This window comes from Theropithecus gelada, chromosome 2 (genome assembly GCF_003255815.1).
Source record: "Theropithecus gelada isolate Dixy chromosome 2, Tgel_1.0, whole genome shotgun sequence".
Classification (NCBI taxonomy): Eukaryota; Metazoa; Chordata; class Mammalia; order Primates; family Cercopithecidae; genus Theropithecus; species Theropithecus gelada.
Window position 1 is genome coordinate 178,804,627 of NC_037669.1, and position 17,038 is coordinate 178,821,664.

Genomic DNA, 17,038 nt, shown 5'->3' on the forward strand with positions numbered 1-17,038 from the left:
CAGGGCTTAGCTTTTCTTTTGACATTTTTCTGTACTTAAGAATGAAGCTTGGAGCCAGCATGGTGGCTCACACCTGTAATCCCAGCACTTTGGGAGGCTAAGGTGGGAAGATCACTTGAGTTTAGGAATTTGAGACCAGCCTGGGCAACAAAGTGAGACCTTATCTCTACAAAAAAATAAAAAACAAATTAGCTGGATGTAGTTGTGCCTGCCTGTAGTCCCAGCTACTCAGGTGGCTGAGTGGGGAGGATTGCTTAAACCTAGGAGGCCAAGGCTGCAGTGAGCTGTGATTATGCCACTGTACTCCAGTCTGGGTGACAGAACAAGACCCTGTCTCAAAAAAAAAAAAAGTTTGGGCCTCAGCATTCATTTGATAACTCCTATAGTAGGGGGCAGACAAGGAAGGGTAATTCATATCTCTCGAGAAGTAGTAAAAAGAAGTGCATAAAATCAATGAATTATAAAACGAAAAAGAAAAGAACAAAGCTCATGGAAATCCAAAAAAATCACAGAAAAGGTGGCATTTAAAATGGGCCATGAAGACTGCAGATTCGCCGGGCGCGGTGGCTCAAGCCTGTAATCCCAGCACTTTGGGAGGCCGAGACGGGCGGATCACGAGGTCAGGAGATCGAGACCATCCTGGCTAACACGGTGAAACCCCGTCTCTACTAAAAAATACAAAAAACTAGCCGGGCGAGGTGGCGGGCGCCTGTAGTCCCAGCTACTCGGGAGCCTGAGGCAGGAGAATGGCGGGAACCCGGGAGGCGGAGCTTGCAGTGAGCTGGGATCCGGCCACAGCACTCCAGCCTGGGCGACAGAGCGAGACTCCGTCTCAAAAAAAAAAAAAAAAAGACTGCAGATTCGGAGCTCTGTGTGAAGGTAGGAGGCTTTTAGGCAAAGAGGAAAGCTGGCTATGGGCATAAAGTGTTCACACTTACAGAGATATATGCAAAGTGTATCTGGGGCTGAAACAGTATGCATTCTAGAGTGGTTGAGAAAAGGGATCATAAGAGATAGGCTGAACTATCTTATATAGGCCCTTATGCTGTGCAGAGTGGTACCTTAGCCTGGGGTTTCAGGACAATAATTCTTGCAGGAAGATGGAAGGTGGACTGGATAAGGGTGTTATTGGAAGAATGGGCACCAATCAGTAGAGTTTCAGGGGGAAGATAATCACCCAAATGTAGGCAGCAGTTAGAAAGGGGCAGCTAGTTTTCAAGCAACCAGTGTATATTTTTTTCTCTGCAATTCTGAAATCTCAAAAGCTGAAAACAAAAAATTTTTTCCTGAGCTTGCATAAAACATATTTGGTAGAAAACCGTAACCTAAACTGATGCAAAGCTATTTATTATCTTTGTCTTTATCTCACCTAGATTAAAAGATAGCCATAATTCTTTTTTTTTTTTTTTTTTTTTGAGACGGAGTCTCGCGCTGTCGCCCAGGCTGGAGTGCAGCGGCGCGATCTCGGCTCACTGCAAGCTCCGCCTCCTGGGTTCACGCCATTCTCCTGCCTCAGCCTCCTGAGTAGCTGGGACTACAGGCGCCCACCACCGCGCCCGGCTAATTTTTTGTATTTTTAGTAGAGACGGGGTTTCACTGTGGTCTCGATCTCCTGACCTTGTGATCCGCCCGCCTCGGCCTCCCAAAGTGCTGGGATTACAGGCGTGAGCCACCGCGCCCGGCAGCCATAATTCTTTACTGCTCCTCCCATCCACAGGTGGTGTCTGTTTCCTCTCTGCATGAATCTAGCTGGCCTTGTCATTCATTGGCTTAGACCAATAGAATGTGGTGGAAATGAGTCTATGTAGCCTTCAGGGCTGGGCCTTAAGAGATCTGCTTCTGCATTTGCCCATCTTAGAAAGTCTCTTCCAGCAGCCAGCTGCCAGGTAGAAGCCCAACCACCATGAGCTTATCCATACTGTTAGAAAGCCCAAAGTTGCACGGAGAGGCAAGTTGAAAGAGCACTGAAATGCTCAAATGGGAATGAAGACTTTTTGGATTTTCTAGCCCTGCCACGTCACCAACTGAAAGCAGCTGAGTAAATGACTCCAATCACACCATGCAAAGCAGAAGAACCTGCCAGCCAAACTCTTCCCAAATTCCTGACACAACAGATTTCTGAGCAAATAAAATGGTGATTTTAAGCCACTAATGTTTTGTGAACATTTGTTACATTGCAATAGATAATCCAAGCATATACTTATGTAATTCATGATTTTCCTTGCAGAAAATTAGTAGAGTGTCACCCCAGACCTTACCGAAGGTATTATGTAATATATGATACATGCACATTCTACCTTTCTAAATTGAAAAACAAAATCTGAATTTAGAAATTCATCTGGCCCCAAGAATTTTGAGAGGATTGTCCTTTGTACTATGGAAATAGAGTTGTCTAGACTCCCTGTCTTTTGCGTTCACTAAATGTCATGCATGATGCTTGAGTCTCCTCCAGTCATTTCATGTATGTATCTCTTATTTCCCCATACTCATTAACAGTTTCTCTAAACCAGCAGCTAACTTCAGCATGCATCAGTGTCTTTTGGAAGGCTTGTTCAAACACAGCTTCCTGGCTCCACCCTCAGAGTTTCTGATTCAGGGGTCTGGGGGTGGGGCTTGAGAACTTGCATTTCTGATAAGTTCCCAGGGAACTTACCTGCTGTTGGTCCAAGGACCACTTTGAGAACTACTGCTCCAGGGAAAAGCGCTATATTTTAAATTTTAAGAATTTACCCACCAGCCCAAGGTGCTTACCAAATACACATGGATGGAATTTCTCCGCATCTTCCATCTTTGCCATGCTTTTAAAGCCTCAACTTTTACTCCCGGAGGTCTTCCTGGCTAGGTCCTAGACTTAAAAGACATTAATTCCTTGTTTTATTAGATTGTCGTTTTTGCTTTCTTCTCAGCACATTCGATAAGACACTGTGAAGAAAATGTCCCTTGTGATCTCTTTTTTAACCTGTCTTGGAACAAATCAGCAGAAATGCCTTCACTGTGAATCAAAGTTACCCTCGATTTATAGCCTTTTCTTCCTTATTTCCTTTTCTTTTGGTGGCTTCCAGATAAAATGTTTCTTGCTACCGTTTCACAAAATAGAAGGAGGGACCAATAGGAAGATAATGTTTTTGTTCAGAGGCCCATCTGTCAAAGCCTGCATTTTAGAGACTGCATTACTGAGGCCCGAAAAGTAGAGCCACTCGCTCTGGGTCATACAGCCGATAAACGCAAGCACCCGAGCTCAGTTCTTCCTGACCCTGTTACAAACGGCCTCAGTAAATGAGGACCCCCATCCCCTTCCCATGCCAGGAAAGCACCGCTCATTTGTCCTAAAGTTAACTTTACACAAATCACACCTTTCAAGCCTTCTTGAAACTTTTTTTTTTTTCCTCAAGGGTGACGGGACGGTCACGCTGATTCATCTTGGCCAGGGACCGCAAACATCTCCCCTCCTCCGGCCCAGGCGCCGTCACCCAGGCTCCACGGGTCCGCGGGACAGAGCCGAGGAGAGCGCCTGGAAGCGTCGCGCCCTCAAAGCCAAGCGATTAAGTTGGTTCCTCAAATTGTTCCCGACAGGAGGGGCAGGAAATAACACCGGGCTCTGGCGGAGGCCGCAGCAGGAGGGGGAGAAGCGCGGCCGTCTCCCGGGCAGTGCTGGCGGCCTCTCATCAATCTCGGGTCTAAGGTCCGGCCGGGTCATCATTCCTGCCGTTTCCCCAGCATTCGCGGTACCACATCACCCCTGCCTCGGTCGTCGCTCAGTCACTCCCTCCGCGCCCAGTCCTGGAGCGGCGGGGTTCCTGGAGGCCTGGGTTTCCTTAAGGGGCCCCAATGCCCGCAGCCCCCGACCCGCCCAGGTGGAAGGAAACAGGTCACTGGCGGCTGCAGGCCCGGGTCAGGCGGGGCCTGACAGAGGCAAAAGCCGGGAGGGGAGCGGAAGACGGCCAGGAGGACCCCTGCGCCCTCTCCTTCGCGCCGCCGGCCGGACTGCCAACCCAGCCACCCTGGGTGCGACGCGGCGCCTTCTCGGCCGCTGGGAGTCGGGCAACAGGTGAAGAGGCCGGGCGTCCGCTGCGCCTCCGCGGGGCGGTCCCTCTCCTGCCCGCCTCCCGCCCGCCCCTCTCCACGCCCCCTCCCCTCCTCCGGGCCTCCACCGCCTTCCCCGGCTGCCCGGCAGCCTCCCCTCGCTCGCTCTCCTCTTCCTCTAGGGCCCCTGCGCAGCTCGGGAGCCCGCGCACCGAGGCGCTAGGGGCGCCGCGCACTCGAGGGACACGCGCCGCGCCTGGACAGCCCCCGGCGGGCGCCCCCTCGCACCCCCTGCCCCGCGCCGGCCGCGCTCCCCTCCCCCGCGCCTGTGTCCCAGGGGCGCAGGGCCGCGCGTCCAGCCTCAGACCCGCCGGGGGTCCCCGGGGACGCGCCAGCCCGGCAGTGGCTCGACGATGGAGGATCCGCAGCGCGCCCGCTCGCACACGGTCACCACCACCGCCAGCTCCTTCGCAGAGAACTTCTCCACCAGCAGCAGCAGCTTCGCCTACGACCGGGAGTTCCTCCGCACCCTGCCCGGCCTCCTCATCGTGGCCGAGATCGTGAGTGCGAACGGGCCGGGGGTGGCGGGGGGCTCAGCTGGACCCCGGCGCGTGCTTCCGCCGTGCTTCTCGGGATGGAGCCTGCTCAGATCTTCCCGCGGGCTTTAGGGAACGGTTTTGCTCAGCCTCGCCTTCTTCCCAAAGTGCAAGACTCTCTAAACAAGGTCCAACAAACTCTGGCTCTCCTGGGAAGAAAGGGTTGTGATCCTCAGGATGTCTTGCTGTGGGAGAAATGCAGCTTGGTGGGCCCTCTCGGTGCGGCAGCAGATCCTGGGAGCAGGATACTTGGGTTAGTGGCTATTGAGTTTGTGTTGAGTGTCAGAGACACCTGGTGCCTTTCTCACCTGATCTCCACGTGGGTGGCTTCCTCCCTGAAAATAAAGCTTTCCTAAGATCAGGGGAAGAGGAAAGGGCTTCTTTCTTTTCCTAATTTATCTCCCCGGTAGTAACATTGAGGTGAGTCGGGAAAATTTTCCTGAATAAAATCAGAGTGCCGCAACCTATTTTAGGACCAAAGAGGTCTTTTGCAAGGTGCTGTGCACATCCTGTTGTAGGCTCAGAACATTCCTGGGAAGGAGGCAGGGCAGGGGCGTTCTTCTCTCCATTGGAGGGCATAGAGGCTGGAAACTCACGTGATCTCCCCAGAAGTCCCAGCCAGTCCTTCATGGCTGAGAAAGGACTGGAGCCCTGTCAGCAGCTAGAGGTGGTCACTGTTTGAGTCTTCTTCGTGTACCAGAGTCTTGTCAAGCCCTTCAGATGTCCTCATACCCTCGTGTCATCCACAAGACCACCCTCCCCTGTGAAGGCCTAGAGAGGGGACGTAAATCACACCAGTGGATGGTGAAGCATGGATTCAAACCCAGGCCTGCCTTTCTGCAGGGCCCCGCTAATAACTGCGAACAGTTGAGACAGCTTCCAGCTGCCTCAGCAGTGCCCTTCTGCCATCTCTCATAGACTTTTGTTAAATATTTGGGAATTCAAATCGAGCTTATGTAGGAGTTAGAGAATGGGCACGCCATCACGGTGCAGAAGTGACTGAAGACCTGGCCAGTTCCTTTGAGAAACCTGAAGTAAATCCTGTGTACCTCAAGTAGCTTGCTTGCTCCCCCAGTCTCAGATCCCACCCGGACCTGCTCTGTGAAGCTCCTGGTGGTCATAGTGCACGTAAGGTATGAGAAGTGTTGGCTTAGCTCCTCTCCCAGCTGGTTGCCTCAGCGGGTATTGAGGACTTCAGGAGACTCAAAAGCTGAAGGTATTAGAATCGCCTTGCAGGGCCTGGCTTTTAGGAGTTCAATAAATATTTGCTGTGCAAATGGAGGAGTTGGCAGGCTCCTGTGCTTCAGCAGCGCAAACAAAAGCTAAAATGAGGGAGATGGGCCTTCTACCTTGGGGTGGATTTGGGCCAGGCATGAAGCATAACGCCTTTTTTTTTTTTTCTGATTTATGATCAATATGCTCTGTGTACTGCACTTTTCAGGAAATACAAAAGTGAAAGAAATGTAAATGGCCCACAATCCCATTACTAGAAATAGTCACTGTTAACATGTTAGCATGTATCCTTTTAGATTTCATTTAAGTTGTTTGAAAAAGATGGGAAAACATGTAAGCAAAATCACCCTTATTACTACTATGGTTTTTATTTTTGACAGAGATAATTATGCACCTTTTTTGTTTGTTTGTTTGCTTTGTTTTGAGACAGGGTTTTGCTCTCTCAGCCTGTGGTGCAGTTGGCACCGTCATGCCACCTTGACCTCTGCGGCTCAAGCGATCTTCCCATCTCAGCCTCCTGAGTAGCTGAAACCACAGGCATGCACCACCACAGTTGGATAATTTTTAATTTTTTTTCTAAGGACAGGGTCTCTCTGTGTTGCCCAGGCTGGTCTGAAATTCCTAGGCTTAAGCAATCCTCCCACCTTGGCCTCCTAAGGTGCTGGGATTATAGGCATGAACCACTGTGCTCCACATTATGCCCATATTTTAAAGATTCGGTCCTACAGGCAGAAATGTACGTTTCTCTATCTTCATCTCTTAGAGCTCTAAACAACATGTTTATCATGCTGTTTTTTGGTGTTCCCTCACCCACCCAGTGGTAGACATTATCCGTTGCCTTTCTACTCTGAAAGGTGAGGCTTTAGCTGGGATGCCCTCTTCCCCGCCTCCAATTATACATACCCTCTTCCTGTCTCCCAGTATAGGTCCCCACTTATGATGGTTCAACTTAGGATTTTTCAGCTTTACAGATGTTGTAAAAGCAGTATGCATTCAGTAGATATCATACTTTGAATTTTGAATTTTGTTCTTTTTCCGTGCTAGTGATACGCGGTAGATATTTTTTCATGATGCTGGTCAGCTCTCAGTCACCCACGCCATCACCAGCGCAAACCACCCATCCTCACCAGCGTGCTGTGCTGCCGGGTGATTCTGCCAGCTGTAAGCTAACCTAAGTGTTCTGAGCACGTTTAAGGTAGGCTAGGCTCAGCTATGATGTTTGGTAGGCTGGGGTATTAAATAGATTTTTGACTTTGGATACTTTCCACTAGGGTGGGTTTATCAGGATGTAAACTCATTGTAGAGTCAGGGGGCAGCTGTGTCGTCTTCAGGTGATTTGGGTTAGATCAGCAGCCAGTGTTGACCTAAGACACTGTACATGCCACTTACAACTGACCCACTGAGTAGACTATGAATGCTTTTCCTTTTGCTGCCCAATTTCTTTTTTGCCCTAGTGTTAGTAATTCTCTTTTTTCATTTCATATTTCTCCAGCTATTCAGTCACTAATTTAACCCTAGTTATTTAAGTCTCCTGTCAAGAAGCTGAAAGACTTCGGGTATTCTGTCAGAATCATCCTCATGACTGGCCTCTCTGGGAGCCTCTGGCGTGGTGGCCTGCACACAGCTGGCCGAGTGGACTCTCCTGCACCATCACCCTGAAGATTCTCTTCCTTTCTTTCCTGGGTTGGATCCTCTGCTTCCCATGTCCAGTGTCCTCTGTCTTGCCTTGCTTCCACTGGGGGCAGACAAAGCCTCTTGTGGTTTTCTAAGAAAGCATGCATGTGGAAATGGAAATTTCCACCTTTCAGAATATCTTGATTCTATACACAATTCCTAGTTTGACTAGGTAAAGAGTGTTAGATTGAAAATGTTTTTCTTCAGGATTTAAAATGTATTCTTTTATTGTCCTTTAGCTATTCTGATCTAGTTTTGCTTTGTTTTGTTTTGTTTTGTTTGAGATGGTGTCTTACTTTGTCACCAGGCTAGAGTGCAGTGGTGTGATCACAGTTTACTGCAACCTACCCCTCCTGGGCTCAAGTGATCCTCCCACCTCGGCCTCCCAAGTAGCTGTGACCACGGGCATGGGCCACCATGTCCGGCTGATTTTTTGTGTATTTTTGGTAGAGACAGAGTTTCGCCATATTGTCCAGGTTGGTCTCGAACTCCTGAACTCAAGTGATCTGCCTGCCTCGGCCTCCCAAAGTGCTGGGATTATAGGCATGGGCCACTGCACCTGGCTGTAAAAATTTTTACTTCAATTATTTATCTCCCTCTACCCCCTGACTTCTGGAAATGTGTTGAACCTTCTTTTTCCCAGAGATCTAAAATATCACAATGATGTGCCTTCATTTGAGTGTGTATTCTCCCAGTGTACTGGGCACCTGGTGTGTTCTCTCAAGTAAGGGAAATTTACGTAAGCTTTAGGAGACTCCTCCCCCGTTTTACAAAGCTATTTTTAGTAAACAAAATACAATTTTTTTTTTTTTTTTTGGAGACAGTGTCTGGTTCAGTTGCCAGGCTGGAGTGCAGTGGGTCTCATAATGTCCCTCAGGCTGGAATTGCAGTGGCGCAATCCCAGCTCACTGCAACCTCTGCCCCCTGGGTTCAAGCAATTCTGGTGCCTCAGCCTCCCAAGTAGCTGGGATTATAGGCGTGCACCACCATGCCTGCCTCATTTTTGTATTTTCCATAGAGACAGGGTTTCGCCATGTTGGCTGGGCTGGTCTCCAATTCCTGACCTTAAGTGATCCACCCACCTCAGCCTCCCAAAGTGCTGGGATGACAGGTGTGAGCCACCTCACCCAACCAAAACAAAATAATGGCTCTTTTAAAAGTTTATAAAAAATAAACATTTATACATTGTTGGTCGGGCATGGTGGTTCACACCTGTAGTCCCAGCACTTTGGGAGGCTGAGGCCGGCAGATTGCCTAAGCCCAGGAGTTTGAGACCAGCCCAGCCAACATGGTGAAACCCCATCTCTACTGAAAATACAAAAATTAGCCCAGCATGGTGGTAGGCGTCTGTAGTCTCAGCTACTCAGGAGGCTGAGGCAGAAGGATCACTTAAGCCCAGGAGGTCGACGTTGCAGTGAGCTGGGTTTGCGCCACTGCATTCCAACCTCGGTGACATTGTGAGACCCTGTCTCAAAAAAAAAAAAAAAAAATCACATTCTTTTAAGTTAAAGGTATAGGTTGGGAGTGTATCCTTGGACACAGTTTTGGATAACTGTCTTCTCTTCTCAGCTGCAGTTCACTCAGACTGACTTTTACGTTACAAATTCAGGAAGGCAGTACAGCTCACTGTGGTTGAATGCATTTGACCTGTGTTCAGTTTCTAGTTCTGCTCTTCACCATGTACAGTGTGAGCCATTCTTTCAATTGGAAAGTATCTCATAAAGTTGTCAGGACCCGAATCACACAGCTGTGCATGAAATGCTTAGCAAAATACCCTGGATTACTCTTCAGTTATCTCCTTGTCTCATTGCCTTCTCTTCAGCTTCCAGTTTTTGCTGTTTTGCTTCCAGCCTTTTCCTTTGGTATATTTTAACTCCAGCAAATGCCAGACAAAAATGAGGCAGGCATGGTGGTGCACGCCTATAATCCCAGCTACTTGGGAGTCTGAAACACCAGAATTGCTTGAACCCAGGAGGCAGAGGTTGCAGCCAGAAACCATCAAACCTTCTAGCTCCCTGGACTTGACCTTCCACAGCTCCCTGTCCTCATGTACTTGTCTGGGGGCTGGGCTATGTTGATCAGGAGTGAATTCAAAGTTGGTCTACCATGAACGGGAAGATGCTTGAATACTTATCCCTGCTGCTATAATATCTTGGCAGAGAAGCCAATGTAACATCATGTGGAAACCAAACCATGGTAGTTTCCTTTGTTTTAAAGTTTTATAACAAGCTAGAAGCAATCCAGTACTTGACCTGTGAATTGTAGGATGCTGTGATCTCATAACTATTACAAGTACTTGAAGAATGAAAGTGGTTTGTAAGAAGCTGAGTAAATTGTGCCCTTCCTGTTATTGATGACTTCAAAATGAATTATAGTATCCATGTAATAATGTTAGGTCACCTTTTATTTATTTACTGTCATGAGCAAACTTAGTTGGGAAGGATAAATAGGGTTTACTGAGAGTTGGCATTTTAATTATTCTATTGCCCTGTTGAATTCCTTTAAAAAATAGTGAACATGGTTTCCATTTCTTAAAAGCAATACCCGACATTTGTAGAAAAAACTTTTATTTATTAATTTTATCATTGTTGTTATTATTTTTAGATAGAGTCTTGCTCTGTCCCCCAGGCTGGAGTGCAGTGGCATGATCTTAGCTCACCGCAACCTTAGCTCACTGCAACCTCTGCCTCTCAGGTTCAAGCGATGCTCGTGCCTCAGCCTCCTGAGTAACTGGGATTATAGGTATGCATGCCACCACGCCGGCCAATTTTTGTATTTTTCGTAGAGACCGCGTTTCACCAAGTTAGCCAGGCTGGCCTCGAACTCCTGGCCTCAAGTGATCCACCCACCTTGGCCTCACAATTGTTCCAGAATTTAAGTTATGTATCATCTGTAATTTTTTTTAAAGCGTAGTCTCTTGTAAACTACTCTGTTTCCTGCTGTGACCATCTGTGCTGGATACCTTCCATTTGTCCTTCAGATTCCCTCTCCACCGTGCTCCTGTATGGACTTCTTAAGGGCCTCCCTGCCCTCTGGTGTCCCACTGGCTGTATCTACTGGTATCATCAACACGAGGCTCTCGGGTGAGAGGAGAGCAGGTTCTGGACCTTCATTCCCCAGGGTTCCTCCCTGCTGGGTCTCTGCTGGTTGTCTGTGTCCCTGCACAGAAGACAGGCTACCTAGCAGCTCTCTGCACACTGCTCTTTTCCCTGACTTCGATAACTATTCGCTCACTCCCGCTTCTAATTGCCAAGTACTGCCCTATAGCTTGTGGTTTTCCTGCACCCTGCTGTGTAAACAACATCCTTATTAAACCCTACTCAGATTACCCAATCTGAATGTGCCTGCTTTCCTGCTGAGACCTGATATATTAGCTGTTTTCATCAGTGATTAATTTCTCATGACATTCATAATGGCCACATAGTATTCCGTAAATATTCAGGCTCCTACTGTTCAACGTATGTTTATTTCCTCCTTTTAAACATGTTTGAAGCTAAATCTTTCTGGATGTTCTTTAGTGTTTTCTGAGGATGATTACTTAGAATTGATAAGAGGGTATATGAATCTTCTTTAAAGATAAGTTTATTGGCAGGGCAAGGTGGTTCACACCTGTAATCCCAGCACTTTGGAAGGCTGAGGCGGGACGATCACCTGAGGTCAGGAGTTCAAGACCAGTCTGGCCAACATAACGAAACCCCATTTCTACTGAAAATACAAAAATCAGCCAGGCGTAGTGGCGGACACCTGTAATGCCAGCCACTCTGGAGGCTGAGGCAGGAGAATCACTTGAACCTGGGAGGCAGAGGTTGCAGTGAGCCGAGATCGCACTACTGCACTCCAGCCTGCATGACAGAGTGAGACTACGTCCCAAAACAAACAAACAAAAAAGATTATTAAGGTATACAGTAAATCCACATTGTTTAGTGTAGCGTTCTGTGAGTTTTGGCATTTGTGTTTTTGAAAAATAGCTTTATTGAGATATAATTACATATAAAATTGACCTTTTTAAAGTCTGCAACTCAGGGGTTTTTAGGATATTCACAGAGTTGTATAGCTATCACCACTGTCTTATTTTAGAATTTTTTTTTTCCCCCTGAGATGGAGTCTCACTCTTTCGCCCAGGCTGGAGGGCGGTGGCACAGTCTCAGCTCACTGCAACTTCCGCCTCCCAGGTTCAAGCAGTTTACCTGCATCAGTGTCCTGAGTCGCTGGGATTATAAGCCACCACACCTGGCTAATTTTTTTTTTTTTCTGAATTTTTAGTAGAGATGGGGTTTCACCATGTTGGCTAGGCTGGTCTCAAACTCCTGACCTCAAGTGATCCACCTACCTCGGCCTCCCAAAGTGCTGGAATTACAGATGCACACCACCACGCCCAGCTAATTTTTGTATTTTTAGTAGAGATGGGGTTTTGCCATGTTGGCCAGACTGGTTTTGAACTCCTGGCCTCAAGTGATCCACCCATCTAGGCCTCCCAAAGTGATGGGATTATAGGTGTGCACCACCATGCCCAGCCAAATATTTTCTCTTTTAAAAATTTTAAAAAATGTCTTCCTACTGTCACTACTCTTATTAAAGAATGTTTTCACCCCTCAAAAACAACTTCATCCTTATTAGCAGTCACTCCCCATTCCTCCCTTCCCTCAACCTTTGGTGACAACCAAGTTAACTTTCTATCTTTAGGAATTTGCCCTTTCTGGACATTTCACATAAGTGGAATCCTATGTGGCCCTTTTGGTCTGACTTCATTCACTTAGCATCATGTTTTTTAGGGTCATCCATGTTGTAGTATGTATCAGTACTTCATTTTTTTTAATTGGCAGATATTTCACTGATGTATACATTATTTTGTTTACTTATCAGTTGATGGAGTTGTCATAGGTACTTCGTGTTCATGTTTTAATATCTGAATCAGGGTGCAGCTTATAATTGATGCCAAATTCGTATACTGCTAAAACAAACAGAAACCTGGCAGCTGGGATTTCAGTCTGGATTCTGTTGAATCTATAGATCAATTTGGTGAGTACTGCCATCATAACAAAATGAAGTCTTATAACCTATGAACATGGGATGTTCATATTGCCTATTATGAATAATGCTGCTGTGAACTTTCATGTACAAGCTTTTCTTTTCTTTTCTTTTCTTTTCTTTCTCACAGTCTCACTTTGTTGCCCAGGCTGGGGTGCAGTAGCGCAATCTCGGCTCACTGCAACCTCCGTCTCTCCAGTTTAGATGATTCTCCTGCCTCAGCCTCCTGAGTAGCTGGGATTACAGATGCCTGCCAGCACGCCTGGCTAATTTTTGTATTTTTTTTAGTAGAGACTGGATTTCACATGTTGGCCAGGCTGGTCTGGAACTCCTGACCTCAGGTGATCCACCTGCCTCAGCCTCCCAAAGTGCTGGGATTACAGGCAAGAGCCACCCTGCACCTGGCCCAAGTTTTCTTTTTTTTAATTAACAGTTGTTTTTTTTTTTTTTTTAGAGGAAGGATCTCACTCTGTTGCCAGCCTGGAGTGCAGTGGCATCATTATAACTCATTGTAACCACAAACTCCTGGGCTTGAGCAATTCTCCCCCTCAGCCTCCAAGTAGCTAGGACTACAGGTGTGGGCCACCCTGCCTGGCTAATTGTTTAATTTTTTGTAGAGACAGGGTCTTGAACTCCTGGCCTAAAGTGATCCTCCCACCTTGGCCTTGCACAGTACTGGATTACAGTCATGACCCACTCTGGCTAGGTCATGTACAAGCTTTTATGTGTACATATGTTTTCAGTCCTCTTGAGCATTTAGCAAGGAATGGAGTTACTGGGTAATGTCATATCTTTATGTTTAATATTGAAGTGGCTCAGTGTGGTGGCTCACGCCTGTAATCCCAGCACTTTGGGAGGTCAAGGCAGGCAGAATGCTTGAGCCCAGGAGTTAGAGACCAGCCTAGGCAACATGGTGAAACCCCATTTCTACAAAAAATACAAAAAATTAGCTGGGCATGGTGGTGTGTGCCTGTAGTCCCAGCTACTCAGGAGGCTGAAGTGGGAGGAGCACTTGAGCCAGGAAAGTTGAAGCTGCAGTGAGCTGAGATTGTGCCACTACACTCCAGCCTGGGTGACAAAGTAAGATCCTGCCTCAGGAAAAAAAAAAAAAAAAAAAAAAATTAAAGCACTGCTAGACTGTTTCCAAAGGGACTGTACTGCTTTACAATCCCTGCTGCAACTTGAGGGTTCTAATTCTTCACTTTCTCGTCAAGGCTTATTTTCTTTGATTCTGGCCATCCTAGTGAATGTGAGATCGTATCTCATTGTGGATTTGGTTTGCATTTTCATAATGACTAACAATATTGAGCAATCTTCATGTGCTTAATGGTCATTTGTACATTTTCTTCAGAAAGCTTTTGTCCATTTTAAAAATGGGTTAATTTGTCTTCTGTTGTTGAGTTGTACAAGTTCTTTACACACTCTGGCATAAAATCTTTGTCAGATATATGATTTGAAAGTATTTTTCTCCCATTCTGTCTGTTATCTTTTCACTTTTCTTGAAGATGTCCTTAGAAGTGCAAAGGTTCCTAATTTTGAAAAAGTCCAATTTTTATAGTTTTTCTTTTGTCATTTGTGCTTTTGATGTCATATCTGAGAAGGGTTTGACTAATCCAAGGTCACAAAGATATTCTCTATTTTCTTCTAAAAGTTGTAGGTCTTATATTTAGGTCTACGATTCATTTTGAGTTCATTTTTGTCTATGATGTGAGGGAAGGGTTTAACCTCAATCTTTCACATATGGATATCAGTTGTCCCAGCACCATTTATTAAAAGACTGTTTTACTCCCATTGAATTATCTTGACACTCTTGTTGAAAATCAAATGATCATAAATATGATGGTTTATTTCTGGATTCTCAGTTATATTTGATTGATGCACATCTCTACTCTTATGCCAGTACCATGCTGTATTGATTACTGTAACTTTGTAGTAAGTTTTGAAATTCAAAATGTGAGTCCTCCAACTTGGTTCTTTTTCCAAGTTGTTTTGGCTATTCTGGGCCCGTTGCGTTTCCAAATGAATTTTAGGATCAGCTTGTCCTACAGTGCCAAAACAAACTACTGAAAACCTGGTGGCTGGGATTTCAGTCTGGATTCTGTTGAATCTATAGATCAATTTGGTGAGTACTGCCATCATAACAAAATCAAGTCTTATAATTTATGAACATGGGATGTCTTTATATCTATTTAGGTCTTCTCTAATTTCTTTCAACAATATTTTGTAATTTTCAGTATACATGTCTTGTGCTTCTTTTGTTCAATTTATTTCTAAGTATTTTATTCTTTTTGATGCTATTGCAATTGGAAGTATTTTCTTAAGTTCATGTTTGGATTGTTCAGTGGCAGATTATAGAACTCCAATTGAGTTTTTATTTCTCTTATTTTATATAAAAAATTTATACAAAAAAATTACAAGGTTTCAAACCTTGTTGCCCAGGCTGGTCTCAAACCCCTGAGCTCAAATGATCCACCTGTCTTGGCCTCCCAAATTGCTGGGATTACAGGCATCAGCCACCATGCCCAGCCTCCAAATGAGTTCTATATCCTTTCTCTTGTATTCTATAACTTTGTCGACCTAATTTACTAGTTCTAATAATTATTTTGTGGTTCGACATATGTTTTTAAGGCTTTTGGTGTTGCTGCCAAGTTATACAAAAAAGTTCATACCAGCTTGCATTCGAATGGTGTTTCAGCATATAACAAGATTTGTTTCTGCAAATACTCAAATTTTCTTTAGATATTTGCCAACTTGTTTGGGGTAGGAGATATTTGGAATAATTAAAACGAATTTGGCATGGGCACCAACTGGTCAGAGAGAATATCAGCTATAAATAATATTCAGGGGAGCCTGGACATGTGAAAAAGAGCAAATTGTTTTTATTTGCATTTCTGTGATCATTAAAGTTGAACATTTTAAATATGCTTATTAGACATCTATTTTTAATTAATTTATGTTTTTTGAGACAGGGTCTCACTCTGTTGCCCAGTCTGGAGTGCAGTGGTGTGATCATTGCTTACTGCAGCCTCAACCTCCTGGGCTCAGGTGATCCTCCCACCTCAGCCTCCCAAGTAACTGGGACTACAGGCACACGCCACCACACCCAGCTAATTTTTTGTATTTTTGGTGGAGACAGGGTTTCGCCATGTTGCCCAGATTGGTCTTGAACTCCTGGGCTCAAGCAGTCCACCTGCCTCAGCCTCCCAAAATGCTAGGACTACATGCCTAAACCACCATGCCCAGCCACATGTTTCTTTTTATTACTATTCATGCCATGTTTTTTGTCAGAAATTCTAATTTGTATGAAATTTAAACTGTTATCTTCCTTTAGACTTCTGGGCGTTACTTAGCTAAACAGGGCTTCCCCAGCTCCAAGGTTACACAAATACTTGAAGAAAATATAGGATAATTTTTTTTTTTTTAATATTTACTTTTTTGGTTGGGTGTGGTGGCTCACATCTGTAATCCTAGCATTTTGGGAGGCTGAGGTAGGTGGATGGCTTGAGCTCAGGAGTTTGAGACTAGTGCGGGCAACATGATGAAACCCTGTGTCTACAAAAACCACAAAAATTAGCTGGGCGTGGTGGCGTGTGCCTGTAGTCCCATCTACTTGGGAGGCTGAGGTGGGAGGATGGCTTGAGCCAAGGAGGTGGAGGTTGCAGTGAGTCATGATCGTGCCGCCACTGCACTTTAGCCTGGGCAACAGAGCCAGACCCTATCTCAGAAAAAATACAATAAAAATATTTACCGTCTTAAATTTTAAGATGATCTTCTTGTGTGTATAATGTAAGAATTTTACTTTTTTACCCAAGTGGATATCCAGTTGCATCACTATTAATCATATTTTATTTCCTTATATGCAGAACTATTTCTTAACCCTATTTTGTTCTATTCCTGTGTGAATTCCCAGGCCCTTTTAATTATTATAGTGTTATATATTTTAATATTCAATAGGATAAGCCATACAAAATTTTCTGTTTTTTTGCTGTCACTGTATACTTATACTAACATTTAAGGTGATTTTTAGAATCAATGTTTCTTCAATTCCATTTCAACTTGGATTGTGATTTCATTATATTTATAAACTAATTTGAGGAGTTGACTTTCTGTTACCAGATCTTACCATCTAGGAATGTTGTATCTCTTCATTTATTCAGGTTATTTTATGTTCTTAAAGTGCTGAGTTGTTTCCAGATTAATCTTAGGCATTTCTTACTCAGTTTTAAGTATTTTCAATTTTTGATAAATGAGATTTGTCAAAAATGAATTGGATTTCACTCATTTCTGATTATTTGTGATTTATAAGAAAGCTGTTAATTTTTAAATTTTTGTCTTGTGTATAGCTATCTTGAGTTATTCTCATACTTTTTGAATATGGGTGATTTTCATTTTCTTTTTATACTTTTTTCCATTATTGCATAGACTAAGATTGCCAGTATAATGTCAAATAATTGGGATGATGTAGCTATCCTTGCCTTGCTCAT

At 45.0% G+C, this 17,038-nt stretch overlaps 1 protein-coding gene across 2 annotated transcripts in view; it reads left to right on the forward strand.

Moving 5' to 3' along the window:
* The first annotated feature begins 4,142 nt into the window (after positions 1-4,142).
* Positions 4,143-17,038, forward strand: part of CMTM8 (CKLF like MARVEL transmembrane domain containing 8) — a 129,584-nt gene continuing 116,688 nt past the window's right edge. For both annotated transcript variants that reach the window (XM_025376271.1, XM_025376272.1), the window contains exon 1: positions 4,143-4,583. In XM_025376271.1, the coding sequence (XP_025232056.1) occupies positions 4,437-4,583 (147 nt within the window). In that variant the 5' untranslated portion in view covers positions 4,143-4,436. The remainder of the gene's footprint in view (positions 4,584-17,038) is intronic.